The sequence below is a fragment of the Ranitomeya imitator genome, chromosome 6, assembly GCF_032444005.1.
Source record: "Ranitomeya imitator isolate aRanImi1 chromosome 6, aRanImi1.pri, whole genome shotgun sequence".
Classification (NCBI taxonomy): domain Eukaryota; kingdom Metazoa; phylum Chordata; class Amphibia; order Anura; family Dendrobatidae; genus Ranitomeya; species Ranitomeya imitator.
Genome location: NC_091287.1, coordinates 388,325,259 through 388,350,910, shown reverse-complemented (window position 1 = coordinate 388,350,910; position 25,652 = coordinate 388,325,259). Strand labels below are relative to the sequence as shown.

Genomic DNA, 25,652 nt, shown 5'->3' with positions numbered 1-25,652 from the left:
ACTTACAATGATCCTTGAATGGGTTAACCACTATTGCATTTTTATAGATTGGGTTATTTTGGATGCGCCAATACCATGTACAGTGGGTACGGAAAGTATTCAGACCCCTTTAAATTTTTCACTCTTTGTTTCATTGCAGTCATTTGGTAAATTCAAAAAGGTTCATTTTTTTCACATTAACCCCTTTACCCCCAAGGGTGGTTTGCACGTTAATGACCAGGCCAATTTTTACAATTCTGACCACTGTCCCTTTATGAGGTTATAACTCCGAAACGCTTCAACGGATCCTGGTGATTCTGACATTGTTTTCTCGTGACATATTGTACTTCATGATAGTGGTAAAATTTCTTTGATAGTACCTGCGTTTATTTGTGAAAAAAACGGAAATTTGGCGAAAATTTTGAAAATTTCGCAATTTTCAAACTTTGAATTTTTATGCAATTAAATCACAGAGATATGTCACACAAAATACTTAATAAGTAACATTTCCCACATGTCTCCTTTACATCAGCATAATTTTGGAACCAATTTTTTTTTTTGTTAGGGAGTTATAAGGGTTAAAAGTTGACCAGCAATTTCTCATTTTTACAACACCATTTTTTTTTAGGGACCACGTCTCATTTGAAGTCATTTTGAGGGGTCTATATGATAGAAAATGCCCAAGTGTGACACCATTCTAAAAACTGCACCCCTCAAGGTGCTCAAAACCACATTCAAGAAGTTTATTAACCCTTCAGGTGTTTAATAGGAATTTTTGGAATGTTTAAATAAAAATGAACATTTAACTTTTTTACACAAAAAATTTACTTCAGCTCCAATTTGTTTTATTTTACCAAGGGTAACAGGAGAAATTGGACCCAAAAAGTTGTTGTCCAATTTGTCCTGAGTACGCTGATACCCCATATGTGGCAGTAAACCACTGTTTGGGCGCATGGGAGAGCTCGGAAGGGAAGGAGCGCTATTTGACTTTTCAATGCAAAATTGACAGGAATTGAGATGGGACGCCATGTTGCGTTTGGAGAGCCACTGATGTGCCTAAACATTGAAACCCCCCACAAGTGACACCATTTTGGAAAGTAGACCCCCTAAGGAACTTATCTGGATGTGTGGTGAGCACTTTGACCCACCAAGTGCTTCACAGAAGTTTATAATGCAGAGCCGTAAAAATAAAAAATCATATTTTTTCACAAAAATTATATTTTTGCCCCCAATTTTTTATTTTTCCAAGGGTAAGAGAAGAAATTGGACCTCAAAAGTTGTTGTCCAATTTGTCCTGAGTACGCTGATACCCCATATGTGGCAGTAAACCACTGTTTGGGCGCATGGGAGAGCTCGGAAGGGAAGGAGCGCAGTTTGACTTTTCAATGCAAAATTGACAGAAATTGAGATGGGACGCCATGTTGCGTTTGGAGAGCCACTGATGTGCCTAAACATTGAAACCCCCCACAAGTGACACCATTTTGGAAAGTAGACCCCCTAAGGAACTTATCTAGAGGTGTGGTGAGCACTTTGACCCACCAAGTGCTTCACAGAAGTTTATAATGCAGAACCGTAAAAATAAAAAATCATATTTTTTCACAAAAATTATATTTTTGCCCCCAATTTTTTATTTTTCCAAGGGTAAGAGAAGAAATTGGACCTCAAAAGTTGTTGTCCAAGTTGTCCCGAGTACGCTGATACCCCATATGTGGCAGTAAACCACTGTTTGGGCACATGGGAGAGCTCGGAAGGGAAGGAGCGCCGTTTGACTTTTCAATGCAAAATTGACAGGAATTGAGATGGGACGCCATGTTGCGTTTGGAGAGCCACTGATGTGCCTAAACATTGAAACCCCCCACAAGTGACACCATTTTGGAAAGTAGACCCCCTAAGGAACTTATCTGGATGTGTGGTGAGCACTTTGACCCACCAAGGGCTTCACAGAAGTTTATAATGCAGAGCCATAAAAATAAAACAAAATTTTTTTCCCACAAAAATTATTTTTTAGCCCCCAGTTTTGTATTTTCCCTAGGGTAACAGGAGAAATTGGACCCCAAAAGTTGTTGTCCAATTTGTCCTGAGTACGCTGATACCCCATATGTGGGGGGGAACCACCGTTTGGGCGCATGGGAGGGTTCGGAAGGGAAGGAGCGCCATTTGGAATGCAGACTTAGATGGAATGGTCTGCAGGCGTCACATTGCGTTTGCAGAGCCCCTAATGTACCTAAACAGTAGAAACCCCCCACAAGTGACACCATTTTGGAAAGTAGACCCCCTAAGGAACTCATCTTGATGTGTTGTAAGAGCTTTGAACCCCCAAGTATTTCACTACAGTTTATAACGCAGAGCCATGCAAATAAAAAATATTTTTTTTTCCACAAAAATTATATTTTAGCCCCCAGTTTTGTATTTTTCCAAGGTTAGCAGGAGAAATTGGACCCTAAATGTTGTTGTCCAATTTGTCCTGAGTACGCTGATACCCGATATGTGGGGGGGAACCACCGTTTGGGCGCATGGGAGGGCTCGGAAGGGAAGGAGCATCATTTGGAATGCAGACTTAGATGGATTGGTCTGCAGGCGTCACATTGCGTTTGCAGAGCCCCTAATGTACCTAAACAGTAGAAACCCCCCACAAGTGACCCCATATTGGAAACTAGACCCCTCAATGAACTTATCTAGATGTGTTGTGAGAACTTTGAACCCCCAAGTGTTTCACTACAGTTTATAACGCAGAGCCGTGAAAATAAAAAATCTTTTTGTTTTCCCACAAAAATTATTTTTTAGCCCCCAGTTTTGTATTTTCCCAAGGGTAACAGGAGAAATTGGTCCACAAAAGTTGTTGTCCAATTTGTCCTGAGTACGCTGATACCCCATATGTTGGGGTAAACCCCTGTTTGGGCACACAGGAGAGCTCGGAAGGGAAGGAGCACTGTTTTACTTTTTCAACGCAGAATTGGCTGGAATTGAGATCGGACGCCATGTCGTGTTTGGAGAGCCCCTGATGTGCCGAAACAGTGGAAACCCCCCAATTATAACTGAAACCCTAATCTAAACACACCCCTAACCCTAATTCCAACGGTAACCCTAACCACACCTCTAACCCTGACACACCCCTAACCCTAATCCCAACCCTATTCCCAACTGTAAATGTAATCTAAACCCTAACCCTAACTTTAGCCCCAACCCTAACTGTAGCCCCAACCCTAACCCTAACCCTAATCCTAGCCCTAACCCTAGCCCTAACCCTAACCCTAATCCTAGCCCTAGCCCTAACCCTAGCCCTAACCCTAGCCCTAACCCTAACCCTAACCCTAGCCCTAACCCTAGCCCTAACCCTAACCCTAACCCTAACCCTAGCCCTAACCCTAGCCCTAACCCTAGCCCTAGCCCTAGCCCTAACCCTAGCCCTAATGGGAAAATGGAAATAAATACATTTTTTTTTATTTTTCCCTAACTAAGGGGGTGATGAAGGGGGGTTTGATTTACTTTTATAGCGGGTTTTTTAGCGGATTTTTATGATTGGCAGCCGTCACACACTGAAAGACCCTTTTTATTGCAAAAAATATTTTTTGCAATACCACATTTTGAGAGCTATAATTTTTCCATATTTTGGTCCACAGAGTCATGTGAGGTCTTGTTTTTTGCGGGACGAGTTGACGTTTTTATTGAAAACATTTTTGGGCACGTGACATTTTTTTATCGCTTTTTATTCCGATTTTTGTGAGGAAGAATGACCAAAAGCCAGCTATTCATGAATTTCTATTGGGGGAGGCGTTTATACCGTTCCGCGTTTGGTAAAATTGATAAATCAGTTTTATTCTTCGGGTCAGTACGATTACAGCGATACCTCATTTATATCATTTTTTTATGGTTTGGTGCTTTTATACGATAAAAACTATTTTACAGAAAAAATAATTATTTTTGCATCGCTTTATTCTCAGGACTATAACTTTTTTATTTTTTTGCTGATGATGCTGTATGGCGGCTCTTTTTTTGCGGGACAATATGACGCTTTCAGCGGTACCATGGTTATTTATATCTGTCCTTTTGATCGCGTGTTATTCCACTTTTTGTTCGGCGGTATGATAATAAAGCGTTGTTTTTTGCCTCGTTTTTTTTTTTTTTTTCTTACGGTGTTTACTGAAGGGGTTAACTAGTGGGACAGTTTTATAGGTCGGGTCGTTACGGACGCGGCGATACTAAATATGTGTACTTTTATTGGTTTTTTTTTTTTATTTAGATGAAGAAATGTATTTATGGGAATAATATTTTTTTTTTTTTTTCATTATTTTGGAATATTTTTTTTTTATTTTTTTTACACATTTGGAAAATTTTTTTTTTACTTTTTTACTTTGTCCCAGGGGGGGACATCACAGATCAGTGATCTGACAGTTTGCACAGCACTCTGTCAGATCACTGATCTGACATGCAGCGCTGCAGGCTTCACAGTGCCTGCTCTGAGCAGGCTCTGTGAAGCCACCTCCCTCCCTGCAGGACCCGGATCCGCGGCCATCTTGGATCCGGGGCTCGAGCAGGGAGGGAGGTGAGGAGACCCTCGCAGCAACGCGATCACATCGCGTTGCTGCGGGGGGCTCAGGGAAGCCCGCAGGGAGCCCCCTCCCTGCGCGGTGCTTCCCTGCACCGCCGGCACATCGCGATCATCTTTGATCGCGGTGTGCCAGGGGTTAATGTGCCGGGGGCGGTCCGTGACCGCTCCTGGCACATAGTGCCGGATGTCAGCTGCGATAAGCAGCTGACACCCGGCCGCGATCGGCCGCGCTCCCCCCGTGAGCGCGGCCGATCGGCTATGACGTACTATCCCGTCCAGGGTCAGATAAGCCCAGGGCACCTCGACGGGATAGTACGTCTAAGGTCACAGAGGGGTTAATGTACACTGAGCACCCCATCTTGACTGAAAAAAAAATCCCAGAAATGTAGTAATTTTGCAAATTTAATAAAAAAGAAAAACTGAAATATCACATGGTGATAAGTATTCAGTCACTTTGCTCAGACACTGATATTTAAGTCACATGCTGTCCATTTCCTTGTGATCCTCCTTGAGATGGTTCTACTCCTTGATTGGAGTCCAGTTTGGTCTAATTAAACTGATAGGACTTGATTTGAAAAGGCACACACCTGTCTGTATAAGACCTCACAGAACGCAGTGCATGTAAGACCAAATGAGAATCAAGAGGTCAAAGGGACTGGCCAAGGAGCTCAGAGACAGAATTGTGGCAAGGTATTGCTTTGGCCAAGGTTACAACAGAATTTCTGCAGTACTCAAGGTTCCTAAGAGCACAGTGACCTCCATAATCCTTAAATGGAAGAAGTTTGGGACCACCAGAAGCCTTCATTGACCTGGCCGTCCAGCCAAACTGAGCAATCATGGGAGGAGAGCCTTGATGAGAGAGGTAAAGAAGAACCCCAAGATCACTGTGGCTGAGCTCCAGAGTTGCAGTAGGGAGATGGGAGAAAGTTCTACAAAGTCAACTATCATGGCAGCTCTCCACCAGTTGGGTCTTTATGATAGAGGGGCCCGACGCAAGCCTCTCCTTAGTGCAAGACATATGAAAGCTTGCATAGAGTTTGCTAAAAAACACATGAAGGACTCCCAGACTATGAGAAATAAGATTCTCTGGTCTGATGAGACGAAGATAGACCTTTTGGTGATAATTCTAAGCTGTATGTGTGGAGAAAACCAGGCACTGCTCATCACCTGCCCAATACAATCCCAACAGTGAAACATGGTGGTGGCAGCATCATGCTATGGAGGTGCTTTTCAGCTGCAGGGACAGGACGACTGGTTGTCATTGAAGGAACATAAATGCGGCCAAGTACAGAGATATCCTGGATGAAAACCTCTACCAGAGTGCTCTGGACCTCAGACTTGGCCGAAGGTTCACCTACTAACAAGACAATCACCCAAAGCACACAGCTAAAATAACAAAGGAGTGGCTTCAGAACAATTCTGTGACCATTCTTGACTGGCCCAGCCAGAGCCCTGACAAAACCCAATTGAGCATCTCTGGAGAGACCTGAAAATGGTTGTCCACCAACATTCACCAACCAGGGTCTGCAAAGAATAATGGCAGAGGATCCAGACATAAAAATCTTGTTGAATCATTCCCAAGAAGACTAATTGCTGTACTAGCTGAAAAAGGGTGCTTCTACTCAATACTGAGCAAAGAGTCTGAATACTTATGACCATGTGATATTTCAGTTTTTCTTTTTTAATAAATTTGCAAAAATTACTACATTTCTGGTTTTTTTCAGTCAAGATGGAGTGCAGAGTGTACATGCCCTATCCCTCTCACAAACTTTTAAATGTCTTGATCACTATTGGTAGCAGCATCTAGAAGATAACGCAGGGTTAACATCATTGAGATCTGAGCCAATCATGTCATTATGATGTCGCAGGTCAGCACTATCCCTCTGCACTGGAATCCCACAACTTGCAGAACTCTGGGGGTCCCGAGCGCTGCAAGACCATAGAGAAACATCAGCGCGGCACAAAGACCAGCAGCCGTGGAGGGGTTAATAAAACACACAGATTAGTTGAATCATTCTAGAAATAAATTAGTAAGTGTCCATACATATTAGATTGTTCCTACTGAAATCAACATATTTGAGTGATTTTACTTCGAATAGTATGGGAGCCTTTACACCGTTGACAATTTTGGTGCATTTTAGCCATTATCTGCCTGATGGAAGAGCTGTGTATACTCTAACATGAAATCTGAATAATTAAAAACTGTTTGCAATAAGACTGACATGCTGCTTTCTTAATAAAGATAGCAATATAATTTGGTATTCAGCGCAAAAATATTGCTCTCTAGAGGCAAACAACAATTAGTGAGCTAATATATTTCAGCAGAATGATATATTTTATTTTTCACATTTCATATTTAGAAAACAATTAGCTCACTCTGAAAAGCACTCATCGATAGAGTTGTGCTGTTTTTTTGTTGTCTTGTCTCACGAAAAAATACTTTTCCATATGCCCTTTTGTGTCACATGGACAAACATTTATCTAAGTAGGTGCTGGGGCATAATATATTTTTTATGCAGCTGACAATCTATATCCCTTGAAAAATCAGTTATTTCCCAAGGTAGGGACCAGGACCCATAGTTATCAACTGATCTGTGTTGTTGATCTCACATAAGAGGGGCTGCCTCTGTTCAGTGATGGATTCAAATTACCCAGGGAAGATACAATTGATAGCCTAACCTGCAGCTATATTTTAATCTAAAGGTACCTTCACACATAACGATATCGTTAAGGATATCGTTGCAACGTCATGCTTTTTATGACGTAGCAACGATCCCGCTAATGATATCTTTATGTTTGACAGCGACCAACGATCAGGCCCCTGCTGGGAGATCGTTGGTCGTGGGGAATGATCAGGACCTTTTTTTGGTCGCTAATCACCCCGCTGTCATCGCTAGATCGGCGTGTGTGACGCCGATCTAGCGATGTGTTCACCTGTAACCAGGGTAAACATCGGGTTACTAAGTGCAGGGCCGCGCTTAGTAACCCGATATTTACCATGGTTACCATTGTAAAAGTAAAAAAAAAAAAAAACAAACTACATACTCGCATTCCGATGTCTGTCACGTCCCCCGGCGTCAGCTTCCCTGCACTGTGTCGGCGCCGGCCGGCCGTAAAGCAGAGCACAGCGGTGACGTCACCGCTCTGCTTTACGGCCGGCGCTTGCACAGTGCAGGTAAGCTGACGCCGGGGGACGTGACAGACATCGGAATGTGAGTATGTAGTGTTTTTTTTTTTTTTACTTTTACAATGGTAACCAGGGTAAATATTGGGTTACTAAGCACGGCCCTGCGCTTAGTAACCCGATGTTTACCCTGGTTACCCGGGGACTTCGGCATCGTTGAAGACAGTTTCAACGATGCCGAAGTCTTTCCCCCTGATCGTTGGTCGCTGGTGAGAGCTGTCTGTGTGACAGCTCCCGAGGGCCCATACAACGACTTACCAACGATCACGGCCAGGTCGTATTGCTGGTCGTGATCGTTGGTAAATCGTTTTGTGTAACGGTACCTTAAGTCAATTTTTATTTACATCACTATTATCAATTTTGTGTAATACATTCACTTTTAAACAACCCTCCAAAATTATTCACAAAATAATCATCAAAAATCTGTCCCAGATATAGAGGGCTCGGACCTGACACCCATAATGTGGTGGTGCACCATCTTGCTTGCCAGGTCTGAGCATTCCTACATGATCAGTTTCCTGGAAAGTGGATTGGTCATCATGGGCCAGTTGAATGGCCACCAAGGTCTCCCAATCTGACCCCCTTAGACTTTTATCTTTAGGGTCATCTGAAGGCAATTGGCAATTATTATTAATTGTCTATGCTGTGAAGATACAAGATATGCAGCATCTGAAACAACAGATACTGGAGGCCTGTGCTAGCATTTCTTCTGCAGTGTTCCTATCAGTGTGTCAAGAGTGGGAGAAGAGGGTTGCATTAACAATCCAACACAATGGGAAGCAGTTTGAACACATTTTATAAATGGTCGTAAACTTGTTAATATCTCATGAAACAATAAAGTTACGTTAAAACCAAGCAAACCATTGTTTTTCTCGTGAAATTCTCAATAAGTTTGATGTGTCACATGATCCTCTTCCCATTGAAAAAAATTAAGTTGGATCCAAAATGGCAGACTTCAAAACGGCCGCCATGTTCACCACCCATCTTGAAAAGTTTCCCCCTCCCATATACTAATGTGCCACAAACAGGAAGTTGATATCACCAACCATTCCATTTTATTTAGCTATATCCATATAAATGGCCCACCCTGTATAATTTTTAGTGATGAGCGAGCGTGCTTGTTACTCAAGATTTCCGAGCATGCTCGGGTGATCTCCGAGTATTTTGGGCGTGCTCGTAGATTATGTTTTTTTCTCCACAGCTGCATGATTTGCAGACAGCCTGAATACATGTGAGGATTCCCTAACAAACAGGCAATCCCTGCATGTGTTCAGGTTGTCTAACAGCCGCAAATCATGCAGTTGCGGCGACACAAACATAATCTACGAGAACACCCAAGATTCTCAGAGAACACCCGAGCATGCTCGGAAATCTCGAGTAACGAGCACACTCGCTCATCACTAATAGCTTTGTAACAAAAAGGTTCAGTATAACCTAACCTGTGTTTTAATGTTGCATGTTGAAGGATTGTGGTATGTCGAAGGACATTGGACATCCTGTTTTTGACAGCATGGCATCAGAAGCTGAGCCTGTGTCATTGGCGACAGATGATGATTATTAGAGGCAGGCCATTATAAGCCTTTGGCAGAGGTGTATCTAGGTTTTCAGGCACCCCGGGCAAGAATTCAGTTTGCCCCCCTCAAGCACATATGTAATTTGCACACATAGTCATGTACTGACAAGCTGCCCTCTCTAATTCTCCCAATTTTCAGTGAAAAGCAGAAGCATAAAGAGAAGCTTGTTGTCACATGACCATAAGTATGAAAATCGCACATGAGTGAAGTGGCTATGTGATGACTGATGGAACCTGCAAGCAGAGCTGAATCCTGACAGTGAGTATATTACACGCTGTTTGAATTTGCATGCTACAGGGCTTCATTTTATAATTCAGGGGCTTGTCCATGAAAGTCTGCAGTCACTCTATGTGACTGAAAGCTTCTAAATTCTCACATTCTCGTATGCACTGCACATGTTTAGGATTCTCCCTTGCATGTGGCAAAAGTGGATGGTCTTGTCAGCACAAGTATAAGATTTGTATACTTCTGACTATATTCTGAACAGTCGTATATGGCATCACTCAGTTCAATTTCTATGAGCGAGGCCATGTGACTGCATGTATGCAAATCACCATTACCCGAGAATCCTGATAGCATGCAGTGCGCACTGTGAGAATTCAGAAGTCTGCAGTCATACATAATGACTGCAGATTCATCCCAAACTTGAACAACCATTTTAATGCTCCTAACACAAACAAAAACATGAATATTAGTCAGCATCACAAAAAAATTTCCATTCAGGTACCTGATAGATGGCGTTGCCTCTGATTGGAGTCGTCCCTTTCTTTTCTTCTTCACCTTGTCCAGACGCCATGATGACTTTTCTCATCCACAGTTCATCTCTGCAGACTGCAATCTTCTCTGGTCTTGTGCAGCACATTCCCACATGATGTCTTTAAAGATAGCAGTGTCATTATAATGTTCCTGAATAAAAATATCTGTCCTGCTCTGAGCCCCTGAATAAATAATTGCCCCTTACTATATCCCTGCACAAAATATGACCCAAAACTCTTCCTGTTATGGTACATGCACTCCACACTGCCCGCTCCTTTCCATAATGACCCCCTCCTAACACATTCCTCTCACACTGTGTCCCCCTATAGGGCCCAGCTTCTATACTGTGCCCATACATCTGCAGCGCCCCAGAGTCCTGGTCTTTGCAGTAATGTCCTTCTTCCACCAGGGGGAGCGATGTTACGTCTGATGGCACCAAAGGAGTTCACCCTGCCAGGTATCACAACCACACACACTTCACACGCCGGCCACCAGAGGGAGAAAAAGGTTCTATCTATTAGGCCACTCCTCACATTTGGGTAAAACTGGCGGTTGGTTAGGAAGTGAGGCAGAAGCTGACTGGAGGGAGAAGGAGATAGTCAGTCGGAGTTGGAGCCAGGAGAGGGAGAGAAGCAGATTGGGCTCGGCCCAGGGAATTCCTGTCCAGCAGACAGAGGAACAAGAAGGAACATCAGTGGCTCAGTAGGAAGGACACGGAGCTGCGCCTGCAACCCATGCGGCAGCCTCCTAAGAACGGGCAAGAAAGGAAGTGTGCCGTAGTGAGTGAGCACAGAAGTCATAGCAACAGGAGAGAAACAACAGTGGGAGACCAGCTAGAAGCAGGCTGCCTCCATCTGAGCGCAGATCCGGTGGCCGGAACACCGAGGGAGTAATAGACTCTACGCTTTACTTCAGAGGCCAGCAGGGCAGTCGATTCCAAGTTGGCTGTCCGACCTAAACACCTAAGCAGACAAGGTGGCAATGCGGAGGAGGGGCGTCTCTAGGGTCCCTATAAAATAGCCTCAGGCCACCACCGTCATACGGGTTATGTCCTATCCATCTGGGAGACAGAGAGAGAGAAGTAACAAGAGTGAGGACCTTATGGTAGCTAATGCAAGTAGGGACCTACTACATTACTGTGTGCAAGGGGAAGGCTACTGATTTCCACCTGGATAAGGGGACTCTGGAATTGCCATCAGACCGTCCGGACTCTGCCTACCCTGTCATCCGGCACCCTGGCTGTGGATGCTGAAGCCTTCAGTAAAGGTAAAGAGACTGCACCCATAGTGTCCTCATTATTCACCGCGCCTTGCACCATTCACCATCACCATCTACACTTCTGGGAAGCACGGGGGATATACTTCACCTGTGGGAAGGTATACCATCTAGCTGCCATTCCATCACCCCAGCGGACCCCTAAGCAGCGTCGGTCACCCTGACCGAATACCACAGGTGGCGTCACGAACACTACCGTTATCTACGAACTCTGCATTTTATTGGGCGCCCCTCATAGGGCCACGGTCCGGGTCGGGCCACCGTGACATCCTCGCTGAGGGAACTGAAGGACCCGGTACCGAGTACCCCATTGCCCTTACGTGGAGGCGATCCACATCACACTCCCCCTCCTTGGCATACTGTCCCCCCTGGCTGTTCCATTACACTGGCCCTCCATGCTATCCCCCCACTACTCAGTCTCTATTCTGTGCCCACTCACACTTTTCTCTCTCATAATGTCTCCTCACACTATTTCACTCAATAGTCTCCTCACACATTTTTCCCTCCCTCCTCATAGTGTCTCCTCTTGCAAGCTCCCTGTTCATCAGACTGCCTCCTCATATATTTACCCGATCACTCTCTATACTGCCTGCTCACATATCCCCCCTGACTCCCCATACTGTGTCTGCACACATCCCATAACCCTCACTCCGAAATACTGTGTCCACCTACATTTCTCCCCTCGCTACTAATGCTATGTCCGCTTACATTCCCCTTTTGCTCCCCATACTGCATTCGCAAGCATCCCCCTACTCACCATATGTTGTCTGAACCCATCCCCCTTGCCCCTCATATTATGTCCGCACCCATCCACCCACTCATCATACAGTGTCTGCACCCATCCCCTAAAATGTTTCCTCATACATGCCCCTATCTCCCTCCTTGCTCCTCATTTTGGGTCTTTAAATTTCACCAGCTCCCCATATTGTGCCTGCACCTGTCCCTTCTTGCTCCCCAAACTCTGTCCTCAAATCTTCCTCCTCCCATTACACTAAATCTCTCTCAACCCTCCCCTACATTAAATCTCCCTACACATTAAATATCTCCATCCCCACACTAAAGATCCCCACACACACAATAAACGCCCCCATACCCACAATAAACACCTCCACACCCATTAAATTCTTCCATCCCCACACTAAAAACCCACACACACATTAAATACCTCCATCCCCAGACAAAATTTCCCCACACATTAAATACCCCATCTCAACACTAAATCTCCCCACACACATTAAATATCCCAATCCTCACACCAAATCTCCCCACACATAGAAAATATCCCCAAACCCACATCAAATCTCTCCATACACATTAAATACCCCCATCCCCCCACTAAATTTCACCAAACACATTAAATACCCCATCCCCACACTAAACTTCCTCACACATACTAACCACTCCCATCACCACACTAAATCTTCAGTGTCTTCAGCTTCACTGGAGTACTTACCACCAATGTGTGCCTCTGCAGCGCCAGTGAGTCACAGCAGCGTGATCACATGACCTGATCAAGCTGCTGATGTTGCTGTACCCATGTCTGAAAAATATCATTGCTCCCAGCTTGCTTTGCTGGGAGTCTGAGACCTCATGCAGCAGCTCCAACTACTTTTTTGCTCAGCCACACTGAAGTGGCACAAATAGCAGCTTGGTAGACCACATATGTTCCAAAAATGTAAGGAGGATAACTCAGGTAGTTGCCTGATCAATTAACCCACAGTAGAAATTTTAGAATGGCACAGCAGCAGTCAGCCATAAGCTATGCATGAGGTATCGGGGTCTGGGCCAGAATTTAAAGTTTTTAATTTAGGTTTAAATTAAGATGAGGTTCATGAGGGACCAATGTAAGTCTTCTTTGCTGGGGGCCCTGATGCCTCATGCAACAGCTCAAACTGGATTTTAGCTCAGCCACACTCAGGTGCCACATACATCACTTTAGTAGGTTACTATTGGTAGAAGAAATTAAGGAGAGTAACTCATGTAGTTGAGTGGTGATCAATTCACTCACAATATAAATTTTATAATGGCACAGCAGCAGTCAGTCATGGGCCATGCATGAGGTATCAGGGTCTGGGCCAGCATTTACAGCTTTGCATTGAAGTTTTAATTAAAATAAGGTGGATAAGGGAGAGGTGTAAGCCTTCTTTGCTGTGTGCACTGATACCTCATGCAACAGCTCAAACTATTTTTCATAGCCACACTCAGGTGGCACAAATATCAGTTTGATAGACCTCAAATGTTATAAAAATGTAAGGATAGTAACACAGGCTTTCGCATTTTTTAAAATCAAAAAACATGTTAACTAAATACCATATATTATTTTCATGCACTATGCTATTTATTTATTTACTGCAGGGTATTTAATCATTATGTTTCTGTCCTTGTTTTTTCTGTTCAGTGGCTAGTGTAAACATGTGCTTACATGCTGCATTTACACCAATTCATATCCCAGTTCATACCTTTGGGTTTTTTTCTATCTGCTTGCATCATGTGCATATAAGGGTGTGGTCTGCCTTTTATCTTGAACTGGGCATTATTCATGTGGTTTCCCTCGGCTGTGTTTCCATTACTTGGGTCCAGTCTGTCTCACCCCTTATCTACATGCATGTCACTTGACTAACGGTAAGGTTTTTGATATTAGAGTTAGGACTGTCTCAATTATTATTACTGTGTTTTTCCAGGATAACCTTATATGCGGCTTGATTCATACTTCCTTCACTAAGATTAACCTGCCCAATTCCAGCCTTGCTGAAGCATCCCCAGATCAACACCTGGTCGTCTAATGGTTAGGCGGAGACCTGGAGAGGCGTACAAGCCACAGTGTCTTGCACTCACTGTGAAATTTGGTGGAGGATCGGTGATGATCTGGGGATGCTTCAGCAAGGCTGGAATTGGGCAGGTTGTTCTTTGCAAAGGACGTATGAGTCAAGCCGCATACAAGGTTATCCTAGAAAAACAGTTGACTCCGTTTGCTCAGGCAATGTTCCCTAACTCTGGGGATTGTTTTTTTCCAGCAGAACAATGCCCAATGCCACACACGATCAAGGTGTGGATAAAGGTTCACTACATTAAATCTCTGTCATGGCCAGCCCAATCTCCAGACCTGAACCACACTAAAAACCTCTGGAATGCAATCAAGAAGAAGATGGATAGTCATAAGCAATCAAAGAAGAACTGTTACATTTTTGTAGCAGGAGTGGCATAAGGTCACCCAAAAGCAGCGTGAATGACTGGTGGAAAGCATGCCAAGAAAGCTGTGATTAAAATCATGGTTATTCCACAAAATATTGATTTCTGAACTCTTACTGAGTTAAAACATTAGTATTGTTGTTTCTAAATGATTATGAACTTGTGTTTTTTTTGCATTATTTGAGGTCTGCAAGCAATACTTTTTTGTTATTTTGTCCATTTCTCATTTTCAGAAAATAAATACAAAATGTATTGCTTGGAACTTTGGAGACATGTTGTCAGTAGTTTATAGAATAAAAGAACAATTTACATTTTACTCAAAAATATACCTATAAAGAGAAGAATCAGACAAACTGAAAATTTTACAGTGGTCTCTTAATTTATGCCAGAGCTGTAAATTATCAATATATATATATTTTTTTTGCCTAAAATACAAAGGAAATGTGTCATCTTTAACTTTAGGCCTTTTAAAGATTAACTCTTCACAATAACAGTAATTTTGACCAGGGGTGCACAAACTTTTCAATGCCACTGTATATATTTTTGGAAAAGTTTTAAAGTTGTGCAATGTTAAAAGTAAAAGTGTGTCAATATTGCATGACTGTAAATAAACCCATATTGAACTGTTCTTATTCTTTATTTTCTTGTTGAGGAATTGTTATACAGTTTACTAAGTACATACTATAGATTCGAGGGCACACTGACATTCATTGGCTATGTCTGCCCCCTATTTACATGTAGATTTAGTAAGCAAAATACATGATAAAACTTGATGATTAAGAAAAGATAAATATTTTTTAACATGCAAACAAAATAAACAAAAAGGGTAATTATAAAAACTGAATGAACACTGTGGAGACACAGGGGTCAGGGGGTGCTCCAGTCCGCTAGCCAAAAATCACATGAACTGAAGCACATCCCACCAAACGCGCACTCTCCTTTACTCATGGGAGTAGTACTACTCAGACAACACAGAGGAAGGTAAAACAGTGTGGCAATACTTTATTGAACCACAAAACAGGCAAATAACACCTAGAACAGTCCCAGCAAAATGCACAAGATGGTGCAAATTACAGTCTCACCCTTCCGCTTACTCACCAGGATAAGAGCAGCTGTTATTTCAGAGCTTCCAGAGTCCACTACCCCACCTGTAGCGCGCACACAGAGAGGAGTAATGACAAGCTTAGGAAGATGACAGTCCATTGAGGTACAAGGCCAGTTGACCGGAGGGTCACAACCTGGCTTCTCCAAACACCGCCATGGAGCCTGGTGAGTGGTGGGTCCTATTCCAGACTTTCACAAACATATCCATGGGACTAAGGTGACCAGTGGGTCAAAATCCCGACTACCCCAAATGTATCCATGGTTCAGTGACAATCAATGTAGCAGATCTGCATTCTTTTCAGTTGGGTACATGGTCCCCTAAGATGATATCCTGAAGAATGTCAAATCTGTGTCTCTCGGGATGGAGCCATGAGGTTTTGGCTGCTGTCCTGTAGAGAGTCTCTGGTTCTTTACATCTCTGGATCTCTTGGCTGTTTGGATGACTGGATGTATATCTGTATATAGAGGTATTTATCCTTTTTATAGTTAACAAATGTTCTTCAAACCAATATTCACAGGTAAAGAGAAAGAATGGTGATGAGACCAACTCGCCTTGCTTGATTATGTAATGTATTTGCATAACTTTTCCTCCTCTGTTTTGCAAGTCAACAAACTAGCTGGCCTGGACAATGTGTAATCAGCATATCAGCAAATATCATTGTTCAATGACCCTGTATCACTAGTCATCCAGGATAACAGCAGAATATGCTACATAAAATGTCAACTTACATGTCAATATTACAGTCTTATACGGACAAAAGTCTGTGTTTTCTTGACCATCAAGGAAGAAACACATTCATTAAAAAGTCAACATATAGATAACAGTCTATTCCTCTCCTCGTGGCTTGCTGAAAATAACTGGTTAATTAAGATTAAATGCTGTGTCTTCACAAACACCATCAAGAATCATCATAAAATCTTTCACAGATATGAAAAAATATAATTACTATTGAAGTTGTTGGTTTAGGTTTTATAACTAGTTGTTTTTTCTTTGTGGGTTATTACTGTTTTTGCACATAATGTCTCTGGTAGCCAGAGATATATTAAGTTCCAAGATTAAGGGAGTACAGCTATAATTATGTGGTGACCTTGAATGTAGAGCGCTAGTGAAGTATTTCACCAATAGAAGAATTGCAAGATTGTGTGAAGTAGATGGGAAACATTGCTGTCAGCAATCGTCCATGTGCTTCACTTGACGGTATTTTATGAGTGATGTTAGCATACAAAATATCAGCAAAGGATGACAAAAATCATGTGAAAGATTCTGAAATTAACTTTAAAAAGATTCTATGGTCTATTTTAGCCAAACTTAGGCCATCTAATTTCCAAACAGCAATATTTGGCGTATGCCAACATAGCACTACTAGAACACTGCCAACGTCTTTGTAAAACACAGTCTTGTAGCTTTATGCTATGCTTTGTAGGTAAAGTACATGTATGGGAAAATGATGCTGTGTATGCAAAAAAAAGTGTTATTGTGGCATCTGCCAAGAAGATATGCCTCAGCATTTTTCTTATACAGGAAAGCATATTCTGCAGCTTTCACCTACATAGTTGGGATCCATAACAGAAATAGAATACATTTCTAACACAAAATCCTATAAATGACATATACAATGGTATTGTACACAGTTGCTTCCATCGGGACTTACATTTAAGCTATACATATGGAGTTGTTTCAAATTTAAGCATCAAATGTAAAGTTCATACTTAAAGGGTTTATCCAGGGATATTTTTTTCTACAATGTGCCTAAAAACTATCAGGCAGGTAGTTGTTACCAACCTGCCTGTTGTTCCCAGTGCCAATTTCTGCCGGCACATAGCGGCCACAGAACGTTTCTGCGGCTTCTTTTCAACTCTGCTCTGTTGATGAGGTGTAACTGTCATACTGATTTACAGTTGGCTCCTCATTTCTTAACTTCGTTGAGTCGACTGTCAATTAGAATGATGTTGGCAGCCATGAACCATCAACAGAGCAGCCCAGAAAAGGAAGAGCTGCTCTGTTGAATCACTGGCATATAGTGCCGCCATTCACTTAGCAGCAGATTCTTTCCTGCACGGTGGATCCCAGGTGGCGAATGCACCAATCTTACTTAATAAATATATTCGGTGCGTTCCGCCAACCCTAGCATTATACTAGCGCCAAGATCTAATAACCACAACAACCTCTTTGACATAATTCTGTCAGCATAGAAGGCTACAGTTAGCCCATACAACAAGAGAGAGTATACCCACTCAGGAAGACATACTTACAAGGAGAAATAAGAGCTTTCTTGGGTATAAAGGTAAAAGCCAAAGTTTATTTGAAAATTCACATAGCATATCATAAACAATTACCAGGAGAAATAGATAAAGTGATACATGTGCAGACACAATACCAGGGTAACCAGGAGCCACCAACAGCATTTGCCCCTTAGTGCAAAACAGTCCATCTAATCATAAAGTGCATGTGCACTTCACGGCAATCTCATATTGGGGCAGTCCTACACTACGTTTTTTATATTCGCTGTGCCATAAATGCCTCCTAAATGAACTAAAGCAAGACCACATTAAAAGCATGCTGTACCTGGAGCATTACTGAGTCACCCCCATGGCGCCAGAGTAGGCAAGCGAGGATAAAGGTTGACCAGGTCCAGACAGACATTTCGGATCCAACCTCCACACTGCCCATCCAGAACCACAGATGAAGAGTGAGACAGGCTGAGGCACAGGTGTATAATTAAACAATGCCTGAAGCAGGGCAGGGCTGCTGTGTGTGTGTACAGCAGCCTATCAATCACTGAGACACAGAAAGAATGGCGCACATAACCAGGCGCGGCGCACGGCAACAGTGGTGGTCAGCCACTTACCAATAACAGAGCAAAAAAGGGGAGAAGCCAGCGCAGCCTAAGGTTAAGACGCAATACATAAAGTGCAAATGCACATATTAATTTCTAACTGTATATTCAAAATGAGACATTTAGCAAACAATTGATCAATTCTTTGAGCCACCCCGCCTCTTCACGGCAATCTCATATTGGGGCAGTCCTACACTACGTTTTTTATATTCGCTGTGCCATAAAGGCCTCCTAAATGAACTAAAGCATGACCACATTAAAAGCATGCTGTACCTGGAGCATTACTGAGTCACCCCCATGGCGCCAGAGTAGGCAAGCGAGGATAAAGGTTGACCAGGTCCAGACAGACATTTCAGCAGCTGCCAAGGCAAACAGGATCATGGGGTGCATTAAAAGAGGTCTGGATACACATGATGAGAGCATTATACTGCCTCTGTACAAATCCCTAGTTAGACCGCACATGGAGTACTGTGTCCAGTTTTGGGCACCGGTGCTCAGGAAGGATATAATGGAACTAGAGAGAGTACAAAGGAGGGCAACAAAATTAATAAAGGGGATGGGAGAACTACAATACCCAGATAGATTAGCGAAATTAGGATTATTTAGTCTAGAAAAAAGACGACTGAGGGGCGATCTAATAACCATGTATAAGTATATAAGGGGACAATACAAATATCTTGCTGAGGATCTGTTTATACCAAGGAAGGTGACGGGCACAAGGGGGCATTCTTTGCGTCTGGAGGAGAGAAGGTTTTTCCACCAACATAGAAGAGGATTCTTTACTGTTAGGGCAGTGAGAATCTGGAATTGCTTGCCTGAGGAGGTGGTGATGGCGAACTCAGTCGAGGGGTTCAAGAGAGGCCTGGATGTCTTCCTGGAGCAGAACAATATTGTATCATACAATTATTAGGTTCTGTAGAAGGACGTAGATCTGGGGATTTATTATGATGGAATATAGGCTGAACTGGATGGACAAATGTCTTTTTTCGGCCTTACTAACTATGTTACTATGTTACTATGTTACTACCAAAGACATACAGAGCGACTTGGTGGAAACATTGGGGGACTCTTCTCCTCCATATTCCACAGTTGCACGCTGGGCCAAGGAATTTAAGCTGGGAAGAACATCGACGGAAAATAACCATCGTGAAGGACGCCCATCCACGTCCCTCAATGAAGAAAACGTGAAAAAAGTTGAAGAAGTTGTATTGGCAGATCGAAGAGAGGGTCAAGATCAAGAATTTTTTTCTAAGGGAATTCTAAGTTTAGAAAAGAGATGGACTAAATGTATAGACTTGTTAGGAGACTATGTAGAAAAATAAATTTATTTTTTGACTATATTCATTGTGTTTAGTATTGATTATCATTACTTTTGGATCGCCCCTCGTATATTTAAAAAAAAAAAACAATTGTGCAAATGCACTTTTTTTCAATTTTGACGTGCTTGCAATTTTTTTCCTGCTTTCCAGTGTATCACATGATAAAATGAATGGTGTCATTCAAAAGTTCAACTCGTCCGCTAAAAAACAGGCCCTCATACAGTTATGTGGACAGAAAAATAAAAAGTTATGGCTCTTAGAAGGAAGAAAAGAAAAAACAACAGGAAAAAAAAAATTGAAAATAGCCTAGTCATGGAAGGGATAATAAACAAAATAAATCCCATGTTCAAATATTCAACAGTTTTCTGTTGTATTACTTGCTATATAAAGTGTTTACCAGTTTTCCAACATACCACCAGTATAATGTATTCATTAGTTTTCAAGAATGACAATAATATAAATATATTGACTTTTCCAGTGCAGAACTGAAGAGGTGCTTGAACGACACTAGGCAGGGCTCAAATACGGTACGTTAGATGAGGAGGCAGAAACAAAACATCGGCTTTATTGAAAGACAGAGGATTTTATGCTGGAAAATGAGCCTTATTGTCCTCATAATGATAACTGCAATAATAAATACAAGGATAGCTGGAATGTGTCACACAAGCTGCGCTCCAGTAATTGTAATGCAAAGTTCAATGCAAACAGCATAAACTATTTTTACAGACTACTCTTGTAAATTCCTACCTGGCTCTATACCCTAAGGCAGTTTAATACCCGTATCACACTCACAGTGCTGCAGCGTTGAGGAGAAAATCTGCTAGCTTCTGCTTGGTCCTGATATAGTAGAGCAAAGTTTGCTGTTGCACTTCTCCTTCAGGTTAACAGTTCAGTCCTCTTTCGGGTCACTGAGGAGTCACTGGTACCACAGCATTGCTTTCTCTCTCAAGGTTACAGGTGCTTGGGGCAAACCACCTTGGCTGTGCTTTTCGACCATTTCCTCCTGGCATGGTCCAACTAGTCGATTCTGCGTTAACTGGGCATGATCTTCCTCCTTAAAGCTACTAATTCGTTTAACAGTTTCTCAGTGTTTAGACACCCTTATGGGTCTGTCTTCCTGACACAAGTCTCTCCCTGTCTACACTTCCAGATCAGACATTTCCTGCTTTTTGCTCAAACCAACAAACAGCAAGTGGCAGGGGGTAAAAGGACTTGTCCAACTGCACACAAATCAGATGAGAGCATTGTCTCTCAAAGTCACAATGTAAGACAGTTCTTGGCAGGGGCTGACCCTCTACAGTACTGTGCAATAAAAAAGTTTTAGTGCAGCAATATGATGTAGACAACTCACAAGACCCAGGTTATTCATTGACTGCTATCCAACTACACGCTCAGTCAGTGGTGACCTCAGTTCAGAGTACTCATGACCAAGTGTTTCCATCATGTGTGTTTAAAGGACTATGAGACTGGCCTTATTCAGGTGCATATGGCATGTTGTGATGATCTTTGTTGTGCCACATTTTTTCAGTTCTAACTTCAACTGATGTGTTGGCAATTTAAAAAAAAACATTATTTTGTTTACATATTCAGGTCTATTAGCTCTGTGCTTGGTTTTATTACAGCTGTGAATTTAAATTTATCGCAACTGATCATATATATTGTGGCTAGTAGTATAAAATGTAGTGATCATATTAGATTTACACTGTTCTCAATACGAGATCTACTAGAAGACATTTATCTGGACAGCAGGTCTCGCCACTGAAACAAAACTGGTAGCAATTCAGTGCCTTATAAGAGTGGAATGCTACAAATAAGGAGTAAGGAGAAGTCAGCATTTTAATTCTACATTTCTGCAATGGCAAGAAAACTAACAAGTATGCTATTGGTATGTTGGAAAACGTTTCAGAAAATATGTTAGTAAAATGTTAAGCAAAATCTTTTAACAAAATATTTGAAAACATATGATGGAAAGTAATATATGTGTACAACAGTCATGGCCAAAAGTGTTGGCACCCTTGAAATTGTTCCAGCCCATTTTTAGGTTTTGTGTGAAATTATGTCCAATTTGCCTTTTTTTTCTCTTTCTTTGTATTATTCCAATAAACAGAAAGGAAATAAACATAGCAGAACTTGTAATTTCAATAATATTGGGGGAGAAATACTTTACTTTCTGGAACAATTTTAAGGGAGCCAACATTTTTGGCCAAGACTGTATATGAACTCATTAGCAATATTTATTGTGAACTGTAAAGTAAAATTACAATAACCTGCACAAGCTTTTCTAAATAAAAAAAAAAATATGACAGTCTCTTTTTTTCTGTTATGGAAATTAGAAAATGTCCCTATATTTATGGACTATCTGGGAGTTCTTCAACAGTTGGCAATACAGCCTGTTATGTAAGGGATTTTTTATTTGCTTCATTGCATCTATACATAGATGAGTGTGGGGCAGCAGCAGTGTTTCCTCCATGATTCATGATTCAGTCCTTATGATTCCTCTACATAGATAACAATGCTGCTTTCATAAAAGAGTGGTCGTCCAACTATATAAAGTCACGTATGAAATGTACGTATCATAATGATAATAACCATGGACTTCCTTGGCAATATGCAACTATAGGGAAATAAACTGGGGAAATAAAGGAGGGGTGGAAGGGAGAGAACAGAGGGGAGAAGGGGAAATTTCCCCTTCAACCCTCCCTATAAGGTTCTGACAGGTGGCTATATAGTATATTGTGCAAGTGAACAAGGATATCATGTTAAAATCCTCTTGTGATAATTGATTTTTTTTCTCAGCCCGATTTCAGCCTAGAAAAGAATTGCAGATGAGCTGTGACTCGTAGATTAATATTGGTCCAAGTGCAATCTGATTTTTTATCGGATTGATCTAGTCTGTTTTTCTCACAGATGAGTATGAGCCCTAAAAGTTATATTCAGTAAGTATTATTTACTCCATAATTGAGACATTCAAAAAAATCTCATCTCTAAAGTATTCCTAGTAAAAAAAAAAATAATTATAGTTTGGCTACACTGATAGGAATGTAATTTTTAGCTTTTAGAATGTGGCAATAAAAAAATGAAAAAACTAAATCTCTCCACCAAACTAGGTTGCATCCTTAAGAGGTTAACGGTTCTTATGATCATGCGATTCTAATACATTATTACTTATTCTGTATTAAATACAGGGGACTTTCATAACTTTCTGTAAGTGCGCTACATACTGTATAAAGCACAGTTCATGTCTTGGCATAAGGAGTTACATAAACAGAGTCTACTATAACTGCATGAATAGACATCCAACATTAAATAATCACTGAAATCCTAAACCAGCGCCCTCCTGGCCAAAGATTCTAAAAGGAAATGTAATCCTGTCACACGATATGCATTTTGGGACAGCAAATGTAGTAATTCCCAATAGTATTTTCCTTCTAAAATCAGTTAGCTTTCATCATAATGTATGCAGCGCCCATGTCATGTTTCAAATGCAACTTTGCTGTGCAGGAAAAAAATACTTTCTCAAAAATTAGATCCGTAGCAATGAATAAAGCAAAGTTCACATGAGCATTTAAAAAAATCATCTGAATATCATCCAGAAAAAAACATTATATTTTTGATTGGTATTGTCATCCGTATGCCATCCTTCTGGTGTTCATTTTTATGCATCAGTAGTGAATAAAATTTAAAAGTCCAAAACAATTTCCTATGTTTAAAATAGCAATGCATGGATAAAAATGGCTGATCCATACAGGATCCGATGTTTTGCTACACACCCGCAGATTTGAATAGGAAAGTCTCATCCGAAACACCAAATACGTATCGAATGTCCATGTGAAAAATGTAAAAAAAAAAATGTAAAAAAAAAATTTGAAAAAAATGGCAGCATGCACTCGTCCCTCTAGTATTTCGAATGAGACTCACCTACAGAATTTTTAAATATACATTATCATTACTATAGGAAACTGTTTTTGGGTTGGTAAGCTATATTCACTACTGAAGTATAAAAAGGAATGCCATATAGATTACATACGAACGATCATGAAAAATATTTTTTTCTGGGGATAAAAATGCCGATTCTTTATTTGTTCTTGCGACCCGGCGTAATTTATATGCTCGTTGAGAGAAACATCTGTGGTTGCAGATAAGACGGATTGCTTAGTCATTGCAAAAAGTCGTCGAATCCAGAAGACGTTTGAAAACAATTAGTTTGAATGAAAAATTGACGCTAATTGAAGGATACTATACAACGGCAACATTCATTATGACCTTGAAATCTATAAAAAGTACATTTACAAGAACCGATTATGAATAGATGCTATTTACTAAAAATAATGACTCACAGTAAACTATGTTATGCTAAAGACCAGCAAAGCATTGATGGTTAGTAATAGCGATTCTGCTTAATATGTAATGCAGGAGGATCCACATGCTGTCAGTATGGTTTGAGGGATCGAGCAGCTGTTTCTTTGCGAAATGAAATAATTGTTTATGGGGCAGTTAAAATATTGCAATTGATCAGCGCTGCTGCTGTTTTGGATGGCGTGTGTGAACGCAGCCTCATACCAGCTACAATACAAATGTCGGGCTGCTTGCATGTTACTCTCCTGTTTTCTGAAACTTTAGCTTCGGAGCTGTCACGGACATCAATAACAAGCCCAATTTAGAACTTTCTTGGCATAACCTATAAAACCCATTTAATAGTAATGTAGTCTATATTCCATGCTGCTTGTTAAGTCACAAGTGACCTATAGTTTTAGCAAAACTGTCATTTAATACAACAAATTTTGGTATGAGGAGTTCTTGCATAGCACTGCAGGTAGACCTACTGTTTTATCTTGAAAGACAATGCAACCTCAAAGAGTTAAATGAGAAATTCTGTATGAGACGCTACGCCACATTGTTAATTATAATTGAAATTAATTATGCATCCATGCACGCTCACAGCAAATTACCCCTTGATATGACTTCATAGCATAGCTAGTAAAAGAACTTACTCCTATACATTGGTGAGCAGGAAAGAGACAGCTTTCCCCAGCAGCAGTCCCAGGCTTCTCTTTCCCTGATACTGAGAGGCTTCTTGTTTTTGTGTTTCTGCTCTGTTCTCCTCCCTCCACTGGGAGTCTGGAAGATCACAGGTTCATAGCTTCTAAGAATGCAAAAGGTTAACTCCCCTTCTTCTCTTTTATCTGCCTCCCATTGCCTTGTTCTTCTACCGGGGCACTACAGAGAAGAGCAAAAATGCAAAGGCCACAATGAAAATGCTTTTTACCTGGAGAATAGACCATTGTTATTACCATCCGCCTGGAAGCAAGAGGCTGAGGAGGAAGAGAGACCTTCCCAAGGACATCAGAGAGGGAAGGAGAAGTGACTTTCAGCACCTTGGACAGTTTGCAGTAATCCAGATACATCCCTATGGCTCAACCTGCTCCATCCCTGACTCACTGCGCTCTGGGGAACGCTCACTGAAGCAATCAGTGCCATCACATTACATAGGCGCTGAATGACAAAGGGTGATGGAGAAGATTAAGTTGTAAAACGAGCTTACGTTGAGAGCAAAGATACCACAGTAGGCAAGCCAGTTAATTGTTTCTAATTATACCATGGCGGTAGAATTCTATGAGCAAAGTGTGACATTTAGATGTTTAACACCCTAGGTTGACTTAATGTTACGTATTAGATGCATGCAAAGAATAAGGATATTAACTATTAATATGTAATTACTGTGACCTTTAGTCTGGCAGTCATCTAGAGACCTGGAATGTCATACTTGTATAATTCATCCACATGCATATGGTATCATTCTGTATTTTGTGTTTCCTTTTGCAATGAATTCAGCAAACGTTGTTATTAAACAGTAACTCTGTTTTATATAACTGCAGAAAATACCGT

The 25,652-nt window shown here is 41.4% G+C and overlaps 1 protein-coding gene across 1 annotated transcript in view; it reads right to left on the bottom strand.

Moving 5' to 3' along the window:
• The window catches only part of AKAIN1 (A-kinase anchor inhibitor 1), a 43,477-nt gene extending 18,199 nt beyond the window's left edge, over positions 1-25,278 (bottom strand). The window contains exons 1-2 of the mRNA XM_069731136.1: positions 25,058-25,278; positions 24,758-24,983 (exon numbers count right to left, since the gene is read on the bottom strand). Of these exons, the coding sequence (XP_069587237.1) occupies positions 24,758-24,983; positions 25,058-25,171 (340 nt within the window). The 5' untranslated portion in view covers positions 25,172-25,278. The remainder of the gene's footprint in view (positions 1-24,757; positions 24,984-25,057) is intronic.
• Positions 25,279-25,652: the final 374 nt, after the last annotated feature.